At 46.8% G+C, this 21278-nt stretch overlaps 1 protein-coding gene across 1 annotated transcript in view; it reads left to right on the top strand.

Moving 5' to 3' along the window:
- The window catches only part of EPDR1 (ependymin related 1), a 166706-nt gene that overhangs the window by 118859 nt on the left and 26569 nt on the right, over positions 1–21278 (top strand). The window contains exon 2 of the mRNA XM_078688214.1: positions 9678–9886. Coding sequence (XP_078544340.1) covers positions 9678–9886 — 209 coding nt within the window. The remainder of the gene's footprint in view (positions 1–9677; positions 9887–21278) is intronic.

Here is a 21278-nt window from a genome sequence, read left to right as displayed (position 1 = left end):
ATGATGCAGGGAGATCATAGGTCTGGTTAAAGTCCTTCTGAGTTCGTGCTTTATCTTGGTTAGTTTTTGAGAAGGAAGACTCGGTGGCCTTGACCGAGTCCACCAAGAACCCCAGAAAGTGTCGCTTTTGGGAGGGAATTAGGAATGACTTCTTCTCGTTGACCATCAAACCAAGGGATTCCAACAGATCTATATTCATCTGTCAAGTGCTGTGACAGCGCTAGGCAGTGATTCAGAATAAGAATGTTGTTGAGTTTGACGATTAGTCTGACGCCTCGAGCTCTCACATGGTCTACCACCAGTTTCATCACCTTGGTGAAATACCACAGAGGGGAAGAAAGACTGAAAAGTAGGTAGGTAAACTGGACTATCCAATACCTCCATTGAAACTGTAGGAACCGTCTGTAGGGAGGAAATATTGTGATCGTAAGATAGGCCTCATCGAGTTCCAATTGGACCATCCATTTGTTTGCCTGCATCAGATCCCTGGAAGACGGATGCCTGCCATCATCTTGAAATGGCGGTAAACCATCCACTCGTAGAATTCCCTTAGGTTGCAGATGGGGCGCTGGCCACCATCTCTCTTTTTCACCAGAAAAAGATTGCTGCTGAGAAAACCGTAGGGATGCAGGGTTGTTGGGACAATTCTCCAAAAGCTGACCAATCTTAATGTCTACTAATTCTCACTGACTGTGAGAAAAGGACAGGGGTTTCAGACAGAGTGATTGGCTTAGGGAGCTGTAAAACTGTATTTGGAAACCTCTGATGATTTGAAGGTCCCAAGCATCTGAGGTAAGAGCTTCCGAGTTGTGTGAGAAAATTACTAACCTGCCCCCAAGTTTAATCCCCTCTTAATTTTGCACACTCACCTTGGGGGGCATTGTAGGTGCCATTTCCTCTTCTTCTTATACCCTATCAACGTTGGTAGGTCCTCGTTGGATAGATATTTTGGAACTCAGACAGATCCTGCCATTGTCTTTAACGATATTTTGCACCTTTAGAGGATTAATCACAGGGACTAAACAGGCCAAGGGACCAGTACTCCCTTTATTTTACATGGAATTGTTGTATACCATCTGGGTCATGTCCCAAAGTATGGCTCAAACAAGACTAATTCTTACCCGCAGAGCAGGTGTTCAGCTCCAGGTGGCTGCTCTCTGATACCAAAAGACCATGCAAATCATCAATATAGCCCCCGTTTACTACACCCGTGGCCAGACTTGCTTCACCTTTCAAAAGAATCGGTTGAAAGTGATGACCCTGGCCGACCGGGTGTTTAGGACACGAGGAGCACGTTGAATTTGTGTGCGCTGCTGCCTAGCAGTCAGATGACCGCACCGAGAGGAGAGCCTTGAGTGAGGAGAAAGCGGCCACAAAGGAGTGAGAATGTTCCCACAGCCGCGCTGCAAAGGAAAATATCAATAAACATGCAATAGACAATTGTAGCAAAAAACCTTCACAGCATAATTATTGACTAAAACATCGCCAAATAATGTTTAAAGGCACCGAATTTATCATGATAACACAGCGTGAACAAATACGTTTATCTGAGGCTGCTTGTTTCTTTCTTTTCATTCACCCCTAGTCAATCGATCTGGGTTAAATCCATCATTGTTTTGCACAACATGCCACCCCAGTTTAGACCCAGCCATATGCAAATCAGTCTTGACCAGGTACCTCATTGAAACAGTCCAGCCGAACTGCCAAGCCAGGTCCTCCCTGGCCAGAAATGAGCATCCTGGGACCGGTTTTGGGGCATCACCCCTCATCAGCCAGGCTAGCTTGAATCCAGTGGCACAGTACGCCCGGGACCCACATCTGGGCATACCCGGCACACAGTGGGCGAGAAAGAAAAAGACACACAGATGATGGACGGAATGCAGAGCAGATCAAACATTCACCCCAGTCAATAGATCTGTTTAAATCCATCTTTATTTTGCTCACAATACCACCCCGGTTTAGACCCAGCCATTTTCCCAAGGACAAATGGGAAATGTTGTTTAATGTTGATACATAATGCTTGATATCGCTGTGTATTAAAGTGGAGAAAGGTAAGCCTAATCCTCTCCTCCGATCCTAACATACTACTAATCATGAATACTGTGCTCGTAAAAAGGTTTTACTAAGCAAAATTGTGTAGAAATAAGACATCAAGTGTGACATTTGCCAGCTCACATCTCAACATGGTGTTTGCACTGTGCCTGGTACGACCAAGGCAGTTGTTTGCACTCTCCCCCATGTTCACAACGCAACGTGCAGAGTGCAAGATGATGATTAAAGTGCATCACACATGGATTAGCAGTATTCATGAGACAAGATTCCTCTCCAGATCCTTGCTCCCAGAATGCAGAGGTTGACATCCGCCTCCACATTCCCTGAACATGTGTTGACACCATGATTACTGGCACTCAAAGGGACACAGGTCACCATACTAAAACAAGTATTGTCAAAACCATTGGGTTTTGTTTGCTTTTACAGTCAGTATCTAAACACTAACGGAGGCATTAAAACAGATTAATGTCTTACGAGTGTCACTCTACCTTCTGGAAAAACAATTAGTACCTTGCACCAGACCGCCCTCATCGCTGTGGCAGATGACATCCGCTCTCTCCTCCACCAAGGAGAGACTGTGGCCCTCACCCTCCTGGACCGCTCTGCGACATTTGACACAGTCTCACAACACACGCTAGCCAGCAGACTCCACAACGCAGAAATCCGGAAAAAAGCCCTTGACGGGATCCGCTCATTCTTCTCCAGCAGAACACAGCGGGTCAGACTCCCTCCCTTCATCTCGTAGCCCACATCTACAACCTGCGGAGTCCCCCAAGGATCCTCCATCAGCCCCACTCTGTTCAACGTCTACATATCTCCCCTTGCTTCCATCGCCAGAAGACACTGACTTAACATCGTATCTTAAGAAGATGGCATGGCACACAACTTATCCTCTCACTATCCAACTAACCCAACATCGTGAAACACAACTTTCAAGAAGGAATGGAAGCTTTCGCTGGTGGATGAAAAACAGCTGCCTACAACTGAACACAGGCAAAACCGAAGTACTCATCATAGGCCCACATCCCAACGCCTGTAATGACACGTGGTGGCCCTCTGCCATCGGGAACCAACCACCACCCATGACCACGCACGTAACCTGGGTATCATCCTGGACTCCGAACTCAAAATGGACCGCCAGATCAACGCTGTAATCTCTTCCTGCTTACACACCCTCCGTCTCCTCCACAAAACCTTCAACTGGATCCCCCTCGAACACAGAAAAAACGTGACCCACGCCCTCATCAGCAACAGACTGGACTACAGCAACGCACTTTACGCCGGAATCAACAAGGACCTCACCTGCAAACTCCAGAACATCCAAAACGCTGCCACCAGACTAGTCCTGAACCTACCGTGCCACTGCCACATCACCCAACACCTGCGGGCACTACAGTGGCTCCCCGTCGATGAGAGAATTGCCTTCAAGCTTCTCACCCATGCCCACAAGGCCCTCCACAACACCGGCCCTGCCTACATGAACCACCACCTCGCCTTCCACAAACCCCAAAGATCCCTCTGTTCATCCCAGCTCTCCCTCTCCACGATACCATGCATCAAGAAGGCCAGAACAGGAGGTCACTCCTTCTCCTTCCTCGTGGCCAAAGCATGGAACACCTCCCTCTCCACCTCTGCCAACTCTCTCCAAGTTCCTGAAGGACCTCAAGACCTGGCTCTTCGACAAATCACCATAAGCATCTGGCACAGCGAAGGTTTAGGAGCCGCATGCTCCCGCCCCTCCAGCACCTTGAGACCCCTCCGGGTGAGTAGCTGCCCTTCACAACCCCTGATTGATTAATTAATTGCTTATAGATCCTCACCCACTCTATTAGTGGTAAGCTTCATCATCGAGTCTCATCCTGGTCCCTAAAAACCAGTAATGGCTCGGCCATATTCCAAGAAGCACTTCAGATATAATTCCAGCCGGGGTCTTCAAAGAATAAAAATACTTTAAACAACCAAGTTTTACCTTTAATGTTGGTTGCTCAGGTTTGATTTAAAACCAATGCTGTGGTAAGAAGGAATTATAATGGATCTGTCACCCTGCAAGTTTGTTGACATGTTTCAGTCATGAAAGTGATGACCTCTAATGGTCCCCGGCTTGCAGCAAGTCTAAGATCATGCCCCAGGGATCTACTTTTTGTCTACCTCTCAGTGTCAGGAGGACAAATAATCATTAAGCAATTATTTCATGAATATATGGCGTACTTGCCCAATCTGTAGGTAGGATTTTGATAGATTCTTGTTTTGGAAGAACAAAATGATCTTATATACAAACATAGGTGAGCTCATCTTTCTTAAGAATATACCTTCACTACTAGTAGCTGTGAAGGTTATATGGTGTTCATGGAGCATAGCACACACAACCACCCTGTATTGACAGTAATGGTATGCCAAGAAACCTTCTGTAGTGAGAACAATGGACGTACAAGCTTGTCAACCATACATAGCCTAAATTATGACATCCCCTGAAACCAGCTTAATTCTACGCCTTTGATGTATGGGGTCTCCTACCATAGACCCCTGATCACACTGGGATCAGATGAATAAACAACTAAGGGTGACAAGGTCCGTTTTGGGTTATATGTTTATGCATTATTATGTATCCAAACCCATTCTGTAATTTATAGATTTAAAAAACTTGTATGATAAAGCATGCCACTATTAGAGTAGGTGGAGGTCTAATAAGAAAACTACTAATTTTTCCACAAAGTACAGTGATACTCATAAGACATTGCTCAGTTTCAATGTCTCTGGGTGTGAGATACCCATTAGTGTTTGGACATTAAATATGGAGAATGTAACCCCTATCTGCAAAAAATTCTCTCTTCCCCTCCCCGTTGGTAAGTCTGGTTGACATTAAGGAAGGAAAATGTGAAAATGGTGAGCAGTTTTCAACACACTCAGAAGACTCTTGAGCAGGACAATGGTGTATCTTGCTAGCAGTTGTATGCACACCACCCAGATTCTTAAGACTCAATATTTCAGCAGAAAAAGATTATTCAGAGAGGTTTTCAGATGTGTCCTGAAATTAGAACAATCACCTAAATTAAATGAATAAAAGTACAACTTTTACAGTAGATCAGAGCAGATCCTTGTGCTGGAGAAGGAGATTTGGGGCAGCAGTGGCTTCCTTTCGGTCAACTGAACCTCCAACTCAGCCCCGGGGATAAAATATGTATGCATCATTCATCATGAGATTGATGGCTTACTGAATAGTTGTTCCTCTCAAGCAAAGAGAATTTGTTGCAGGGGCATAGGGGCAGACAAGCCTGCTGACTTTGACATTGATTGCGCCCAGTGTCTTTATGCTATGTGCTGCTGGCAGTGTTAAGCATTAATACTGTACAGTGTGCTCTTCCTCAGGCACCAGCTATACTGAAGGAAGTGGTGTTGACATCCAGTAATGTATATGATTAGTATCACGGTGTGTGTGTGTGTATGTGAGTTTGAGTGCCTGCACACCAAAATGCGCAAGAGGAGCTGAGCAGCAAGTCAGGAACAGCTATAAGCCTACCATTACCGAGAAGAGAAGGAGAGCAGAAATGCAAGGACAAGCAGCAACGGCAGAGAGGAACTACTTAGTTATTTCTGACTTCTGGAACCTTAGCTCTGTGACTAATACATGTCTTGCCCTCCTCCACGTGTCCCATAAGAATGCTGTATGGACCTAGTATATCCACACAGGCTGAAGGCCTTTTTCCGCAGCCCTAATTTCACATTCCAAGATGGCTGCCAAAACGGGTCTGGCATTAAATGTTTTTTATGCCAATTTATTTATAGTAATATGATTACCCTCTTTCACTGCCTGACTTCAGGGACATAAAACGATTATTGATTGTTCCCTGTCAAAGTTTGTTAATTGTGTTCCCATTGAGCCGGAATGCATGCGACTAAAAGCTAGCTCGGTATCTGATTACCAGTTTCAAGATGGCCACCAAGAATCTTTTATTACGGGACAAGACACACTTTTCCCGAGGCTATGGCACACAAGGGCCAATCACATTGTGACCCCAGGCTTGCACTCTCAGCACCCGATTCCAACTCCTGCAACCGACTCCTGACGACGATTTGCTAGCATTTCAAGGACACCATTTCCATTGACCTATCATACGAGATATGCTGTCTTTTAATTTCATTTGTTCTTCAACTATTTTATTTTTAGGTGAACAATCATAATTTCTCTACATCTACACCAGGTATTTTACCTCTTTAGAAAGTCTGCATAATATATCACAAATTAGATGTAGGGGAGGTTCAGCAACCACCTTGTTTGTACTGATCCTGACGAAGCGCTGAAGATCCACTCGGGGCCATCAGGCGCGAAGCATGTTGACCTGATTACACTACTTTGATTCATTCACAGCTACTTGGACACGTTGCGCCCTGACAGTAGCCTCAACCAATCTCGTTCTTTTAATCCTGCCAGGAGAACCTCTGCATTAAAATATCTACTTGGTATCTCCTAGACAATTCTATTTTTCACTCCCTTACATACTATCATCCAACACTTTCATAACACCCTCGCACCTACACCCTCCATCATACGGCATAACCGACTAAAGATCGTCGCCAAAATGACCCTTTGTGGTTCCCATAAGGCATTGCAGCACCAGCCCAACGATGATCAATGCCCAATGATAAAGCGTAACACGATTAGAGGTGTGTGAGGGCAACAAGAATCTGTAGGATTTCCTTTTGCTCTTACATTTTTGAGATTCTCCTTCCTCCTCTTTGATTCCCTCCTACATCTTGATAGGAACAGTATGTGTCTTGGTTGACATAACAATTGCTTTTGCAGCTGGGGGACTGGACCTTTATTAGTTCCTAGCCCCCCTCTTCTTTCTGTTTTGAGTATATTGGACAACAGGCACAAGGGAATATTGCAACAGCTGGGGTATTACCAATTCAAAGCAATGTTCATGGATGAGTTTGTTCCCATTCACACAATATTCTCTTACCCTCCGCTCCTGAAGCATATTCCATGGCTCTGGATGGGAATAGATTACCCCTAAACCTCATAGGGTGTAGGTGAAGGGGTTTGACCAAAAAAATAAAAATGTTTTCTCTGTGGTGAAAAAGAATGCCTTCAGTCGGCTGCATTTGCCAATACAGAGTTATTCCCTGAACTCTGCATTGTCGAAAACGGAGTTATCAGGTGACAATCCCAGTATTAGTGTACCTGGAAAGCTGCAGCCCCTTCACATTTCCAGGCATACTCCTAAAAATGTTTATGAATTTCCAGAAGTTGTACGTTTCCACTTTGGATTCCCAGAAGTCGCACATTTATCCCCATGCTTAGGAATACATCTAAATGTATGTCTTCTCTTTGGAAATCTGGAACTATTTTTACTTCATCTTCACTCTCTGACTCGTACCAAACCTCATTCTAATACTATGATCTCCAAAATAAACCTTTCTAGACTCTCCCCCCTCTATCCCTCCATGGCTCACCCAAAACCCCTATTTACTATTATGGTCTCCCAAGCAACACTTTCTGAATTCTTCCCTCATGTATCCCTCCTTTGACTCATCCCAAACCTAATTTTACTACTATGATTTTACTAATAACTTTCTAGAGACTCTTCCCTCCGCCATCAGTCCTTTTACTCATTCCAAGCCTCATCTTACTACTATGAACTACCAAATAACCCTTTTTTAGACTCTTCCCTCTTCTATCCTATTCAAACCATCTAACAGGCTTGCATGCCCACCGCTCAAATTAGCACATATTTCCCGGTACTAATCCCCCACTAATCCTTTTTGTGTTCTGGAGTAGAGTGCTATTCGCCAAAAAGTGCTTTGACGCCTCGTCAAGGTTAGTAAGCACTATAGAAATATAATTACAGTAAGCCGTTAGAGGCATTCAGGCTGCTTCCTGCAAATCCTACCAGCGTACAATACAAGTTTAACTAAAAAAAGTGCCTGTAAATCACCAACTGATATACTTAGTCATAATTCTCTCGCCTCGGTGCCCACTCTGATCAGCGATCACACTCGGCAACTCTGGGCACTAGCTTGCCTCATCTTCACTAACGGCCCCACCAGACCGCCGGGGATGCCTGGTCTCACCCTGGAGATACCCATTAAGGGACCATCTCTCAGGGAAGCCAGGAAGGGTTTCGCAGCGGTCGAAGCGCGGAGGTACCCCTTCGGGAGTGATTCCAGCGCTATATAAGCACATAATTAATTAATTAATTAATGTGTCAGACCCCTTTTTATCTAATAGTGACATCATATTATTCCAAACACAAAATCAATATTTCTCAAAGATTATCTAATACTTGATTCCATCTCGTTCGCTAGCTCAATGTGAAACTTTACAAACAGGTTAGTTATTGCTTTTCACATTATTGAGAAAAGTTAATAAGTCGAAAGTTTCTCCTGCCACTAAACTACTCATCCAGAAGGACAAGTGGATCTTCAGTATTTCTGCTGGATTCCTTCTAAATGTGTTGCATTTTCACACGGCTCACAGGTCATTCATTTACTTGTTTATTCTTGCTAATTATTCCTCCTAATTTTCATTCCCAAACAAAATATATTTTTTTCTATTGAAGATGAATAGGTTTTCACGTCTGGTGCTTTTTCTTTATATTTTAAGGGTACAAATCCATCTGACCTGTGCTAGACCACGGCTTGTATTATTGTTTCTGATAAAAAGTGCAAGAGAATTCTCTCCATATAAACGGAAATCGATGCACATTCCAGAACGCAGGTAGCTAGGGTGGGAATATAGGAAGGAAAATGAGATGTCACAACACCTCTGTACACAGTATAGTAATGTATAGAATAGAGATGAAGCATTGAGAGGGGATAGGTTTTGAGCATAGAGATGTGGGTGGGGACAAGAACTGGACTGTGGATCAACAGCAGCCCAGGAAAGTTTGTCAGTCCAGCCCCCAGGGGGACGGGTGTAGGGGGGTTTGCAAGTGGGCAGCACTGCTGCTTCTTTTACTGGACGCTGATAATGCTGCACTGTTGCAAAACCGGACCCCAGCCTTCCTGGGAAACGCCCAATGCCCGCTTCGGCCAGTCCAGCCCTGGTGTGAGCGTTCTTGAGCAGTTCTTTAAATGTATATTGTGGCACATAATGTTCTCCTCAGTTGGGCTTTCTGAATGGCCAGTGACCAGAGAATAGGAATAAGTTGGTGAATTAGCACACCTTACTGACTGACTGACTGACTGACTGAAATATTTATAAAGCGCTCGAATGCCGCGGCGTCTTGGCGCTGAGATAAGCATTTAATTACCCTTGTGCAAAACAGAGCTCGGGTTAACAAAGTTTGTGTTGCCAAATATTTACCAGTTGAATATTTTCATATCATTTGTTAATTTAAGAAGTACTTAAAGTGGTGTTCTGTACTTATTGTTTGACAGATTTTTTTGAACATGTCTTTTATAAATATAGTTGTGCTGCCAAACAATATTTTCGGTTGGTAGGTCTGCAAAGCCTGAATGTTTCTTAAACGCTAAAAAGAGTACATCCACACAATGGACAACTGTACAACAAGACCACTTCCCCAGTGGAAATTGTTTAACTTCTGTATCTACTTTCAACTTAATGTTTATTCATCTGAACACAAGTGGAAAATGTCTAATGCATTTTTTGTACTTGCTTACAGATTCTTTGAATACATATACCTCTACCAAGATGCTGTGATGTTCCAAATAGAACAAGTTACAAAACTGTGCTCAAAACTCTCTTTGACTGAGGAATGGGATCCCTATGACATTCCCGATAATTCAACCTATGAGGATCAGCATTACATTGGAGGACCAGGAGATCAAATAACTGTTCAAGAATGGTCTGACAGGAAACCAGCAAGAAAGAGTAAGTACTACTTTGTGAATTGTTCAAGCTATAGAACAGAACTGGACAGAAACAATTAGAATCACTTGTTCTCTAAACACATCTCTACTTATTTTACTATTTTTAATTTTATTAGATAGAGTACAAACCTTAGCTGTGGTCAGCTGAACCATGATAAAAACACGTGTTTACTTGAGAACTCAATGAGCCATAACTGAGGCTTTCGCCTAGCTTTGCCTTCCACAAGCTTAACACTGCTCATAGAAGCCTTCCCAAACTGACAAACAATTCAGTTCCACTCCACACTTGTTTGGGGTACTAAGCCTCATCCTGAACAGTCAACCTCTTCATCCCATGAGCTTAGAGGACAAGACCAGTAGGATCCTGCATGCCCTATCCTACCTCAACAACCCAGGGCCCAGTTCTTGAAAAGGCTCAAACAGGTCAGATTGGTACTCTACACAACTCAGTGATAAACTTAATTATACAAATACGCAGATAAAAGCACTGAGGGAACATCATAATCAATCTCCCTCACCGCCAGGCAATGATTTCAAGTGAGATTGCTTCACAAAACTTCTAATTCCTACTGATCACAAAATTCAACTAAACCGCCAACCACAAATGGAAGGGAAATCGTGTTGTTTTGAGTATTGAAAGCCAACTAGAAAAAATTATGTTTTAAATTAGCAAAAGGCATTTACTGATTAAAACAGTTAGTAACAATCCCTTCTGTTTTGTACAACTAAATCTTTCACATCAAACCCCTAAAATAGTATCTACGTTGAATATCTTCCACATACGGTAGGAAAAAAGGGCAATCTGGCAAAATGAAGGTCTTAAGGTCACACTGTTATGGTGCATGGGTTTATCGAGTGGTGCTTTATTACCCAGAGGATTTCGAGGTACTTTGAAGAAAAAACCAATAATACAAAATAATCTGAAAAGAAGGACTAACATAATAGGTAAAGATAGGTGTTATGGTTTTCCGAAACAAGTTCAGTTTTGCTGAGCTTTCCAGTTCTCATGGTAGAGTTCAGTTGGCTGGAAGCAAGCATAGAACCGGCTCTGCCACCGAATCATTCATTCATAAATTGGAGAACAAAGAGAAAGTGCCTACCAGAATATTTCTGAATTGTGATTTGCTAAGGAAAAGATACCTTTGCTCATCAGATGCTGACTGTGCAGATTTTCATTACTTTCAGTGGTGAAATTCATTATAAAAGACTTCTGAATTTGGGGTGATACAGATATTGCTGGTCCTTACTAGCGATGCTGCCCTAATCTCTGTCATGTTGCTGCATGTTGTGGACCCAGGTTATTTTCATGATTTTGCTCATATTGCATTTGTTTCTATTTCTGAGAGCATTTTTAGCAACTGACATCCTTTCGTCATCCCAAGATTAATAACATTATGGTGATCATCATCAAGCCTTGATACTATCTGACACTCATGATGCTTCAGGTAAACCTCTGAAGCATTCTTAACTTCCAGATCCTTCACACTGCACTGGTTAGAAGTGGGGCATATGCTACTTTTTAGTGCCAGACTTGCATAGGTCAGTGCTTTCACCAACTACCAGGCCCACCATTTTTTCCAAATAGTTTAAACTGTTTTTCAACATCCAGTCTTTAATATTCCTTCAGTCTTTTTGTAAAGTGTCGGTCGATCAATCACTGCACTCGAGCTGTAAAATGGCTGTGTATCATCAGCAGGGACGGTAAACTTAAAGGAGCCGTTGAGTGTGGCGTATCTAAATGAACAGTTAAACCAGGGCTCAAATCGGGGTACCATGCGGGTGGATGGCGTCCCCCCACTTATTTTACCGGTTGGACGCCGTCCCCCCTGCCAAACAGCTGGACTTCACTTTTTGGCCTCTCTGGGACAGGATCGAAGCTCACAGCACGCTGCACACGCGCTGGCTTCTCACATGCAATCGCATCTAAGGGGTGAGCGAGGGGAGGCAATGAGCCCGATGGGGCTGGCCACCGTTCGTGACGTCACATCCTGTTGTGACGTCACTTCCGGTGACAGCGTCCCCCCACTTTTTTTTTTAGGATATGTGCCCTGAGTTAATGTAAATAAAAAGACGTTTAAAAAAAGAATTCTAGGGAGGAAATTGCTTAGTGAAATGGTTAAGACAATTACAAAGTAACTTTACTGGGATGAAGTAACAAAAAGTACACTAACTATTAATTCATAAACTGGCTCCAGGACTACTCAGTTATAGAGCAAGGATCTCTGGGATTAATGTACTAGACTTCTTTTCTAGCATTTGCTCCTCACAGAAATAACATTATATTTAAACTTGAAGAATTAATCCATAAATGTCTCTTTGTGGACTTGGGTGGTTAGATCTGGCAGATGTCTGCATAAGATGCCAATTCAAGCTTGTTTTCAAGTGTATTTCATGAACTGAATACAAAAGCCAAGGCTGAGACGTTTGAGTTTCCTAAGGATTGTATTTGAAAATATGTCAAGCACGCAAGTTAGAACTGAGCTCGCAATTATCTGTGTCAGGCTAGTGTCTCTGAAAGAATGACGCTAATGTGGTAACACATGACAATTAAGCATGAGCGCAAAATCCGTTACGCTTGCGGATTTTGCGAATTTTTGGTAAATTCGCGATCCGCGAACTCCCGCGAATTTACCGCGAATTCGCAAATCCGCGAGCGGCGGATTCCGAGGGCAAAAGTTCAAGCCTTGCTGGCCTGTTGTAACTATTTTACGATGGCGCCGGCAAGCTGCCAGCGCCATCCTAAAATAGTTACTAAATTAGCTTCAACAGGAAGCACTAATAGATAAAATAAAGCAGGTGCTCGTGCATCTGCTTTATTTTATCTATTCGAGCTTCCTGTTGAAGCTAATTTAGTAACTAGTTTAGGATGACGCTGGCAGCTTGCCGGCGCCATCGTAAAATAGTAACAACAGGCCAGGCAGGTGTGCCTTCTTCCCAAATATACCATCGAAAATCAGCTGTGATGCTGGACAGAGGCCTTTGCATCCTTGACTTTCACGAGCGCAATCCTCGTGCTGTTCCTGTGGCCAGGAGCTTCTGTATCTTCATCTGCTGCTCTGATCGGTCTCTGACCTTTAATGCACACAAGAGGCATGTGCACTCGCATGGAAGCCCCGTCCGTTTGGCCCCGCCCACACACTCGCGGTGGGCACCGTCTTCCCGCCATTTACCCACTATGATAGCTCACTCTAGGGACCCCTGCGCCCTTCGGCGCGATTGCATAGTAACACACACCTGGTCGCTGTAGACAACTCTCTGGCACTTTAGGCAGCGGTAGTGTAGTAAAAGCACTATACATTTACCCAACGAGGTATGGCACAAAACGGTGGCGTCTTCTTGAATAAATATGAAGGGCAGGGTTCATTCTGGCACGATGGTCCTGGCACAAAAATTAAACCTCAACCGGAAGCACTTACAGATATCAATTAAGCATGTGCCCTAGTTGAAGCTTAAATTCAGTGACTCATTCATCGGCCCAAAAAACAATCGTGAGCGTTGTCAAGGCTGGGCAGATGTGCCTTCTTCCTAAATATACCATCGAAAATCAGCTGTGATGCTGGACAGAGGCCTTTGCATCCAATGACTTTCACAAGCGCAATCCTCGTGCTGTTCCTGTGGCCAGGAGCTTCTGTATCTTCATCTGCTGCTCTGATCGGTCTCTGACCTTTAATACACACAAGAGGCATGTGCACTTGCATGGAAGCCCCGCCCCAAATTCGCGGATACGCAAATCCGCAAAATCCGCGGATTTTGCGGATCTACGATCCGTGAATACGCAAATCCGCGAATCGTGGATCCGCAAAATCCGCCCATGCTTAGCACGTGTATGCCGGTTTGTGCATGCTTTACCACCTTACCCTAATTCAAATATAGCTCCATTTGTGCATATGTGGGACCACAGTTACATTAATAATATATGAAAAATACTACTGAATAAGTGTGCATTGTGGTTTTAGAATATCCAGGTGGAAAATGAACCATATTTGTCATCACTCCTTTGTCTGTACTTTCTGTGATTCTCATCTAGGCGCTTTCAGAACTGGGTAAAACATCAGACTTTTCACAGCTGTTTTTCAATTTAATTTTTTACTTTGCCCTCGTGAACATCGGGCTCGTTGTCTATACAGCAAAATAACCTCCATCAACTATTTTGATTTCTTCTTATGGAAAATATATGCATTTGTCTGTTCGATTTTGATTGACCTTCGCAGCTGAACTGTGTGCGAGACACCAAAAAATAGTATGCTTTAAGGACCCGTGGGAGCAATACAGACCATCTTTCCAACAGAATTTTCCACTGGATTCACAGCGGTGACCAGTGAACATCCCCATAGGATGATGTGAATAATTTCAAAGTAAATTACCAGTCTTTGTTGACATTAGCAACAGGCAAATTATGACAGGTTACTTAGAGAAACTTTCTTTCCCAAAGTATTGCAAAATTGCCCTAGGTATACATATTATTTTTGCATACATCTTCATTGCCCTGTATAAGCAGGTCAGTGAACGCCTTGAACATGAATCGCTGGCCACTCTGTACCTGTTTTGTTCATTTAAATATGCAATGGGAGCCTCGTGGCAACCTTTACACATTAAACTACTATACTGTGATATCTCGTGCTACCAATGTAGACAGGGAAACACATCTCAGTAAGTTCACTTTTACTTTACTCTGAGATGTATGCAATGCTAGCTAAATTTCTCCAGTCTCATTCGTGTGTAGGGTTTAAAATATTTCACAATTTCTCAAAAATACACCCAATATTTTGTGCAAAATGTTCAAATTCCTACACTTTTCTTTGAGGAACCTTCCTTCATATTCTTCTTTTCATAGACACCCTCCATTCACAAACATTTCCCCATAATGTTTGGTGTACTTCTATTGTGTTTCATCAGATTAATTGTTTCTCTACGCACCCTTATTGTACCTCTAAACTATGGGGTAGCAATTGATGACCACCATTTATGTTACTACTGTTTTATCAAGTCTGTTCTTTTGGTACCATTTTAAGAAGATATTGTTTGTTAATGTTCATCAGCAAGCATTCCAGCAAACACTGGGCCAATCCTTCCCAGAATCCATAGTCCCTGCATCAGTCGACAAGTGCAAAGTCACCAGCCTCTTCTTCACTTACAAGACAGATTAAAGTAGATCCAACATTCTATCCACTGCCCCCTCACTAGACGCCATACCCCATTGCCTCACCACCAATTGAACATTCTTAAATCCAATCTTGCGCATGGATCACTTCAATATCTTGAGTCTTCTTACAGTAAGTCCCACAAAAAGACGAAACACAAGATCTCGAAGAGGTCGTGGACTTCGCCCCGTCTGTCAAAGTCTTCCGATGAGACAAAGGAGCATCATTATTCAAAGTATGGCTCCACAGTAGATCCTGCTCTTTGCCGGTTACGAGTTTCCAGGAGCCGAAGCGACCCCCTCCCGACTTCGCAAATTCTATAAGGCCATGCATATTAGGGCAGCCCCATTTGTGCACCTTCGGGTCCCGCGGTTTCAGGAGAGGCCACTACTGGTTCTCAACAGCGATTCCACCCCTGGTGCCAGTCTGACCCGTTGGATCCTTGGATGAATCTGGCCAACGCTGGTCATACCGCCTCGACCTTCCGTGGTGCTGTTCCCGATGTCGGCACCAGCGGCACTGTTGCCATTCTCATCCTCGACTCTGATACGGAGCTGGAGGGGCATCGGCGAATCCAACCCCAACTGGAGCCATACCCTCCAGGTCAGAGCCTGGGCCCTTTTTGCTATGGGCTAGGACTTGGGGAAGATTAGGAGGGGACACTGGACTCCAAACAATACCAACACCAGACCCTAACATGGACTGATGTGAGAACTTGGTGGACTGGACACCTCCCAAAATACTGGCATGGTCTCTCCTCCTACCATGAGTACAGAGGAGGGAGCCTCTTTGGCTGAAAGACTAAGGTATAGACAGAGGTGCTTCAGCCGGGAGTGATCCCTCACAGCTGCTTCTCCCTTTTAATGAACCCCTTACAGACGTCCTGTTTGGGACCGGTTACAGGCCCAGCACAGGCCACCCCAATTTTCTTACGCAACACCCTACCCCAGAGAGCTTGGTAGTCCAAGCCTCCATGTGTCGTATAAACCCTGGTGCATGGGGCGTGGCTTGGCCGCTGCTGGGAATGGACGCGTGAGCTCTGCGCTCCGTCACGGCCTTCCCGTTTAACCTGAATTACATCCCCTCGCTGGACCCGCTTGCTGGGGCTTGACCACATCCCTACCCACGCACTATCAGGCTCTCCTTGGGGCGGCGGAGCTGTCCCAGCGGCAGCGCAGGGACGCGCTGGGCCCGAGATCTCCGGCACGGCGCCGGCCATTTTGAGCGGCCTGGGTGTTCGGCGAAATCCCCGGCCTCACGTGAATGGGTGGCCGACCTGCGGTGTGAGCTGCCCGGCCGCCGACCACCACGAGGGTCGGGTCGGCAATATCGTGACCGGAGCCCCGGCGGCGGAGGACGGGCTGCCCCCTGGGAGCGCTGGGGCATGGACGGCTAGCGGAGCCCATATACAGGGAGGTCGGGCCAACACAGGCGACGGCGGGGGCTTCTTGGACCCGGGCCCGGTGAAACCCAGTTCAATCCCGGGAGACGACGACCGGCGGTAGGTGCCTTGCTGATCCGCCTATCCCCCCCCCCTGACTGACCAACGCAGATCACAGGCAGTGAGAACCCCGAGGAGGCGGCGCGGGGGGGACCCCGAGGTGCTTGGGGTCTGGGGGACTCTGCTAGGCGCTATCGACATGGGCGCTGCTACCCTGAAGAGACCTCTGGGCAGTGAGGTCCAGCCCCCGGGACTGGTGCTGGTCTGGCGCGCAGTGGCGCTGACCCCCTCTGGCTGAGACGGGGACCCACTGCGTCAGGAGGGTACACGCATTGCCAGCTACCGAACTCCCCGCTGTGGGGTGTTGGGCCCGGAACCCCCTGCGCTGTAGCGAGCGACCCACGGGAGGTGGTGCTGGGGGCCCATCGACGCATCTTGCACCCTCGAGGACACAGTATTTGAGGGGACGCCCTACGCCTGGGGCCGGCTACCACCATGGGGAGACGCCTAAAGCCCTCGACGGATGCTGAGGAGGGAACGGCATGCAGCCAGGGCTCTACAGTGGACAAAGGCTCGAAGCCGGGCCTACCGCAGGACCAATTGGAACAGATTTTGCAGGCCATCGCCGACACCAGGGAAGCACTGCGACAGGACATCGGACAGGTGTCCACGAGCCTGGGGCTCCTGCGGGCGGACCACGGCAAGCTGGCGGACCGGGTCAAACAAGCGGAGATTCGAGTGGACGCACTGGAACCAACGACCAAGGCGACTGAGGCTGCGATGGGGGAGCTGCAGCACAGGGTGCACCTACTGGAACAGAGGGCGGAGGATGCGGAGGGGCGCAACCGCCGCAACAATGTACGCGTGGTTGGCCTGCCGGAAAAAATTGAAGGGGCGGACATGCTGGGCTACCTGGAGTCCTGGCTGCGCGACGTGGTGGCTCTGGAGGGTCTGACCCCGTTCTACACTTTGGAGCGCGCTCATCGGGTGCCGGCTCGGCCTCCGGCTGAGGGCCGGCCTCCACGACCATTGGTGGCGTGCTTGCTGCACTACAAAGACTGTGACATTATCCTGCAGAGGGCGAGGGCACTAGGGCCCTACCGGGTGGACAACGCTCAGGTCTCCGTCTACCCGGATTACTCTTTTGAGGTACAGAGGCAGCGCTCCACCTTTCTGGCAGTCAAGAGAGCTCTACGAGAGGAGGGGATCCGCAACTCTCTTTTATTTCCAGCACACCTGCAGATCATGATGGATGGTAAATCCTCCTTCTACAATTCCCCGGACGAAGTTTGGGACTGGCTGGAGCTATACAAGGCTGGTGCGGATGATCGTCCTGCAACTGGGGAGCAGCGGAGGATGGCGCAGAGGCCCAAGCGGACCAGGAGACCCAGGAGGCGACCACCGAAGGCTGGGACGCCCTCTGTCTCGCAGACCGCACTGGAACGCAAGGAGGCCCTTCGGGCGGTCTCTACTATTTCCAAGGCGGTGGCATCGACATCCGCAGTGGAGACGGGCTCCCGGGAGGGCTCTGAGGAAGCGGTGTCGGAGGAGTCGGGTGCTGGTGGTTCTGGGCCACCTCATGTCACGCCTGGGACTGCTGATGGCTTATTGGACGAATGATCCTCAGGACCCGCCGTGCTGGTATTGTATTTGCAGCCAAACCCCTGTTTGGGCCTGGGGCGGAGACATGTGGCTGGGATGAGCGGAGAGATGTGTCGTTGCGGAGGGACTGCCTTCCGCTGTTGGTGGTTTCTGCCTTTGCAGGGGTGGGGATGTGGGGCAACTGGGGCACATTGGGGAGGGCCGACCAGGTGGCATGGATAGCTCGCGACCTTCTGGGCGTAGCGACAGGCCTCCCCCCCTATCTCACACCTATTGTGGGACTCTGGTAGTTACCGGAGACTGTTGTACTTGGGTTATTGACTTTTGGATGGGTCTCTGCTGTTTGGGGCCTATTCTGGGGATGGGTGGGACGCGGGGTTGTTGGGTGGTTTTCTAGAGCTGGTTTTGGGGAGTTGTCAGTGTGCCTAGACTTTTATCTTTCGTCAGGACTGCACTTGTTGCTATGAATGGGGACCATACCTGAACTAAAGTGTGTGACCTGGAATGTGCGGGGACTGAACTCTATGCTGAAACGCCACAAGGTGCATGCTTATCTTGTTCGTAGGAGGATTCAAATAGCCTTTCTGCAGGAGACGCATATTGACCAGACCGAGGGGCGGGCTTTACAGCGCAGATGGCGGGGACAGCTGTTCTACACGGGCTACTCAGCTTTTGCGAGGGGGGTTTTGGTTTGGGTACGGGCGGGGGTCCCCTTCCAGCCATTGCAGACTATGCTCGACCCTGAGGGGAGGTTTGTAGCTGTACAGGGCCGCCTGGATGGGAGGGACGTGACACTTTGCAGCATCTACGCCCCAAATGTGGACCAACCTGCCTTTTTTGCACGACTGTCGGGGAAACTGGCGTCAGTGCTAGCCAACACGGTCTTACTGGGGGGGACTTTAATTCTGTACTAGATGTGGAATTAGATAGGTCTCACCCTCCACTGGCGCAGGGGGCAGCGCACAGGCTAGCGAAGAGTAGGGGAGAGTGGCAGAGTGGCTGGGGCCTGGTTGATGCATGGCGGACCCAACACCCGACAGAGAAAGATTTTTCATTCTATTCCCCCCCACACGAGCTTCATGTTCGCCTTGACAGCATTCTGTGCTCGCCGGATGTTCAAAGCTTGGTCCGCCACAGTGAATACTTGGCTAAAACAATCTCTGACCATAACCCTTGCCTGGTGGTGGTCCAATGGATGCGGCAACGCCAAGCTATACCGACATGGCGGTTGAACCCGTTGGCACTGGAGGATGCGGCGTTTAAGGCCGAGGTAGGCAATGGGGTGGAAGGCTACTTTGATGCTAACGCGGACACAGCTTCCAGTAGAGCACTGGAATGGGACGCCTTTAAGGCAGTGGTTCGGGGAGTCTGCATTTCGGCTACCGCGGGAGTCCGCAGGACTCTCCTGCAGGAACTTACGCGGAGCGAGCATCGCTTGCGCGAGGAGGAGAGATGTCACCATGTGACCCCTGAAGCTCGCGAGGCGGTTTCGGCGGAAAAAAATAAATAAAATAAATAAATAAACCCTAGTGCATCCCCTACCACTGCATCAGAGAGGGATTCCAAGAGGGATTCCAAGAGGCTGGACACCTTAGGGAAGAATTTTTTCCACCAGCCTGACAATGGTATGTAAACACTGTGTGCCTTTTGGGCCTTTACTCCCATGCCTTTACTCCCATGCACTGTGGGATTCAGTTGTGCATATGCTGCCCATGATCTCAGAGGAGGTGCCCAGGCCATACTTTTCCAAGCCCTAGCAGATAGGAGAGATGCCGCCAATTTCCCAATCAGATGTGTGCTGGACTTGACAGACTTGCTGGGCAGAGTGGTTTCTTTGTCGGTGGCCTTACGCCACCACTCCTGGCTGAGAATAACTGGCTTTTCAGAGGATGTCCAACAGTTGCTTATGGACATGACTTTTGATGGCTTCCATCTCTTCTGAGACAAGGCGGACTCGACGCTGGAGCACTTCAAGTATAGCAGAGCTACAGCCTTTCCATGGCCCCTTGACAAGCCCAGTCCGCCTTTCTCTCCTTTTGTGGCACAGAAGGGGCTTTCAGCCGTGTCCGTACTCACCCAGCCACCATAGCATTGCTTGGGAATGCTGGCTTTAATGATTACAATTTTGTCAAAAAAATAGGTGTTAAGGGAATCACACAAAAGTTGTGAGGGAATGGGCTTTGGTGTGACACGGTCAGGTTTGACCAGTTCGTCAACAACGGAGAAAATGGCTTTGGCTTTGTTGGTTGAGTCAAGGATTTTTATTGAAAAAAATTCAATTTTGGACTCAAGGTAATCTTTGAGGGCTAATTTGAAAATAGCCTTATTTTCTGGGCAATAGTCCCGTCTTCATTTACGCTCAAGCTGGCGCAAAGCTAATTTCTTTCCCTTTAGGATGTCAGAGAACAATCGCTGGGCGTCGTGGGGCCTTTTGTGCTAGATTCTCTTCAGAGGTGCTAGTCTGTCTCTGGCCGAGTCCAACCAGGCATTGATGTATTCCGCGTGGGTGTGAAGAGATATCAGATGGGCAGAAAGTTTAGGGGTACTAGGCAAAGAAGTGGCTAGTAGAGAGCAAAATGCTGTCACATCTACCCGGTTCCAATTTTTAGCCATTGTGGGTTCTGAGGGAGTGTCTTTGATGGGGGAAAAACAAGAGATCGTAAAGGAGATGCTGTAGTGATCTGACCATGGGCAAGGAAGAATTTGTAAATTGGACAGCTCAAGATTGGATGTCCAAGCCTGATCGAGGATTGATTATTTGTCTGTATAAAATTGTGTTGACACTAAGCTTGAGTGGTTTTATTTTCCACTCCCTCTTGCCTTCTAAACTCAATTGCCGTGCTTAACAACTGAGCTCTGTTAAAAAAAAAAAAAAAAATGATAATAACTTTACACAACTAGGATTTTGTTTGTCCTGTGTTTTGTGCAAGATAGGAAGCAGGCCCCGCATCCCACACCTACAATGTTATTAACTGCACAGAGTCAGTGGATCCTATACTGTGATTCACAGATGTATGACATTACAGCACAAACTATTACAATGTTTACTTTTACAACACAATTTTTACAACGCAACTTCATAACAACGCATGCTATTAGAACGCAAGCTATTACAACACATGTACCATTACAATGTCATTTACTATTCTAACACAGCCGGGTGCTTACCTCAGGGAAGGTGCTGGTCAGTGAGGCATAAGCATTGTAAT

Source organism: Lissotriton helveticus, chromosome 4_1 (genome assembly GCF_964261635.1).
Source record: "Lissotriton helveticus chromosome 4_1, aLisHel1.1, whole genome shotgun sequence".
Taxonomy (NCBI): domain Eukaryota; kingdom Metazoa; phylum Chordata; class Amphibia; order Caudata; family Salamandridae; genus Lissotriton; species Lissotriton helveticus.
This window is presented reverse-complemented; position numbering and strand designations above follow the sequence as displayed.